At 41.9% G+C, this 3,759-nt stretch overlaps 1 protein-coding gene across 1 annotated transcript; it reads right to left on the bottom strand.

Moving 5' to 3' along the window:
- Nucleotides 1-2,092: 2,092 nt before the first annotated feature.
- LOC142168986 (uncharacterized) lies at nucleotides 2,093-2,542 on the bottom strand. The gene has a single exon (XM_075230174.1). The coding sequence runs from the start codon at nucleotides 2,540-2,542 to the stop codon at nucleotides 2,093-2,095; it is 450 nt and encodes a 149-aa protein (XP_075086275.1).
- Between the last annotated feature and the right edge of the window lie 1,217 nt (nucleotides 2,543-3,759).

Here is a 3,759-nt window from a genome sequence, read left to right as displayed (position 1 = left end):
AGACTTTAGATGTGTGGTGAATGCCGACATGTAGTACCTCAACTTCTAGGCGATCCAAGTTAAAGCGTAGCAGGTTCGCTCTATCAAAGTGTATTTGGCTTCACACGGTGTGAACCTTTTTATCATGTAATAGATAGCCCGCTCCTTCCTCCCGGTCTCATCATGTTATCCCAACACGCATCCAAATGCATTGTGCAAAACATACAAGTATACTAACAGTGGCTTCCCAGGATGGGGAGGAACCAACACTGGTGGATTTGACAAGTACTGCTTGATCTTGTTGAAAGCTTTCTAGGACTCTTTTGTCCATTTTATAGCAGCATCCTTTTTTAACAACTTGAAAATAGGTTCGCAGATTACCGTAGACTAGGCTATAAATGTACTTGTGTATTTTAATCTTCCCTAGAAACTCATCACGTCCTTCTTGTTATTCGGCGGCGGTAGGTCTTGAATGGCTGTGATCTTTGAAAGATCCAATTCTATCCCTTTCCTGCTCACGATGAAAATAAAAAATTTCCACCAGGAACTCTGAATGCACATTTTGCGGGATTCAACTTTAAACTGTACCTCCAAAAACATTCGACAAAATTCTTCGGGTCATTCAAATGTTCCACACTCTTCCGAGATTTCATGATGATGTCATTCACATATACCTTGATTTCCTTGTGGATCATATCACGAAAGAGGGTGATCATGGCTCTTGTGTAAGTAGCATCGGCGTTCTTGAGGCCGAATGGCATAAATCTATAAGAATAAACTCCCCATGGCATAGTGAATGTTATCTTCTGTGCATCTTTTTCATGCATCAGGATCTGGTATACCCGGCGAAACAATCCACGAATGACTGGAACTCATGCTTTGCAAAATTGTTGATAAGGATATGAATGTTTGGCAAAGGGAAATCATCCTTCGGTCTAGCTTTATTGAGATCTCGAAAGTCCACACATATCCTGATCTTCCCATCCTTCTTTGGCATGGTACGATGTTTGCCAACCATGTAGTATAATTGCCTCTATTTGTTTAGTGGCCTCTTCTTCTATCCTCAAACTCAAATTTGGCTTGAACTTTCTCGTCTTTGTTTAACTAGCAGTCTGAGAGGACCAGTGGGAAATCGATGTGAGACGAGGTCTGTACTCAATCCGGGTATGTCATCGTAAGACCATGAGAACACATCGATGTATTGTCGGAGGAGCTAGAATAATTCTTCTTTTTGTTCCGCTTCCAGGTGGGTGCTGATTCGAGTTTCCTTTACATCTTCTTTGCTAGGTTAGGCTTTTTCTAGCTTTCCAAATTCTCGATTTCTTGTGGGAGATTATCTGGCATCATGCTTTCGTCACACTCCTCGTAGTCTGAATCATTTTGCTCGAGGGTTTCAGTACATGTCATAATCGCGGAACGCGTGTTTTTATCGGTTTGATTACTATAAAGAAAAACTAAGCATAAATGAAGCGGTAAATATTCAATGATTTTAAGAAAACAATTCTTTTATTTCATCTAAAGGGGAACATCTAAGCGTTAAAAGAGGCAATTTGACGAAAGAGTACAGGCAAGGTTCGATCCTTAATTGACCGTGCATTTTTTCTAAATTACGACAATTCCATACTACCAAGACTCCCGGCGAATAAGAGATGGGCTACCGGTCCAATTCTGCATGCCCTCTCCTGGTTCGGCACCTCGAATGGTCGGTGTATTGATATCAACTTTGTCGTAACATTCCTCGATCATGGCCATGAATAGTTTTCCCATTCCATCAATGATGTCATTCTCTGACCCAGACCCTAAACACGCTCTAGCACAAAAGCCTTCTTCCCGAAGCCACCGATGTATGTTTTTCCTGTTGGAGGCTGATACTCTAAACCAAACCTACCTTTTTGTCCCCTTGGCTCAATCGGCTATATTTTCCCATCGGATTGGGCTCCCACCCCGGTCCCTGGTCGGTACGAGTACTCTTTCATTTCTCTCATTGCCATCTTTGATCTATATGGCGGCTGCATACCCAATTCTGCCCAGTCTTCTCTATCTCCATTATTTGCTTGATCTCGACTGCATGAAAGGGGACCCCATCCAATACTTCTATGAATGGGACTTCATTTTATGGATAAGATGACTGGCTCAATTCATCGTGAATTACAATCTCTTGGAAACCCCACACGAATTTCATGCACTGATGTAGGGTGGACGGAACTGCCCCTACCATATGTATCCAAGGTCTTCCCAGCAACAAGTTGTATGAGGATGAAATGTCCATTACTTGAAATAGTATTGGGAATTCAACTGGTCCAATTTGAATAGCCCAGTAGATCTCTCCAATGATGCCTTTATGCGATCCATCAAAAGCCCTTACTCTCACATGGCTTTCTTTCACTTCTCTCAAATGAATACCCAACTCCCATAGAGTAGAGAGCGGGCTGATATTGACTCTGGATCCTCCATCAACGAGTACTCGGGACACCACTTTATCCCCATACTTGACTGTAATGTGTATGGCTATGTTATGACCCACATCCTCTACTGGAAGTTCATCTCTTCGGAAACTGGTCATGTTCAACTAGACCATCGTCCTGATTGTTGGTGTCAACGCCTCACTAGTAGTGTTACTCGACATGCTCACTTCACATAACACCTTCATCAAAGCATCTTTATGACTGTCAGAACTCATTCGCAAATCCATGATCGATATATGTGCAGGGTTTTTATTCAATTGTTCCTCCATGGAATATTCTTTAGCTGACATCTTCTTTTAAAATTCTACAGCCTCAACATCTGTTATGTTCCTCCTCTGAATCTGTTCTCTTCCTGGATTTCATTGATTTATGTCACGCCCCAAAACCGAGAAGCGCGACCGGTGCTCAACAGAGTGAACCCAACCAAGCAAGCTTGTTAGATTTTCTTTTACCCAAACTCATCCACGAATGAAGATAGTATGCATTTTCATTAATTAGAGAAAAAAACATGACCATGTCTACAATACCAATTCATTACCAATAGTTTTCATCATTGTTAAAGCCTCAAATGGGACAAGTAATACAATAACAACATAACATAGTTTTTCTTTCCCAGCACCAATACACAACCCATACTATGTCTACGGAGCCTCTATAGGTTAAGAAGAGTTCAATGATAATGCCGGCAACAAGGCCTCAGCTATACCTCAAAAAGAATACACAAAGAACAAAAGATACATGACCCCGTGATGAAGTGGGGCTCACCAAGTCAGATGGGAAGAAGGTGTACTGCTGTCACTGATCAATATCTCCTGTTGTGGAACCACCTGTATCCATTTAAAGATGCAGCGACCCCGGCAAAAGGGATGTTAGTACCGTTGAATAGTAATAGTATGAAAACCAAACACCAATTTAAGAATTCCAAAATACAATATGAATATGATGAATCAGAGCGGAAATAGAATAATATAGATAACCGTTCAAACCAAAGCAAGCTTATTAAGAGCTGTCCATAACATTTATAGGTTTTAAGATGAGATCCTTTGTAACCATCTTTACACAAAGTGGCCCTACCGCCTCACCCCAATGTATGCGGGTGGATGTATAACCACAATACCAAGAACCTACACAAAGCGGCTATGCCGCCTCACCCCAATGTATGCGGGTGGAAATGCATCAACGATACCAATACCAACACAAAGCGGCTATGCCACCTCACCCCAATGTATGCGGGTGGAAATGCATCAACGATACCAATACCAACACAAAGCAGCTATGCCGCCTCACCCCAATGTATGCGGGTGGAAATGCATCA

Source organism: Nicotiana tabacum, chromosome 14, assembly GCF_000715075.1.
Source record: "Nicotiana tabacum cultivar K326 chromosome 14, ASM71507v2, whole genome shotgun sequence".
In the NCBI taxonomy this organism is placed as follows: Eukaryota; Viridiplantae; Streptophyta; class Magnoliopsida; order Solanales; family Solanaceae; genus Nicotiana; species Nicotiana tabacum.
Note: the sequence above shows the minus strand (reverse complement) of the source record. Positions and strands in the feature narration are given on the sequence as shown.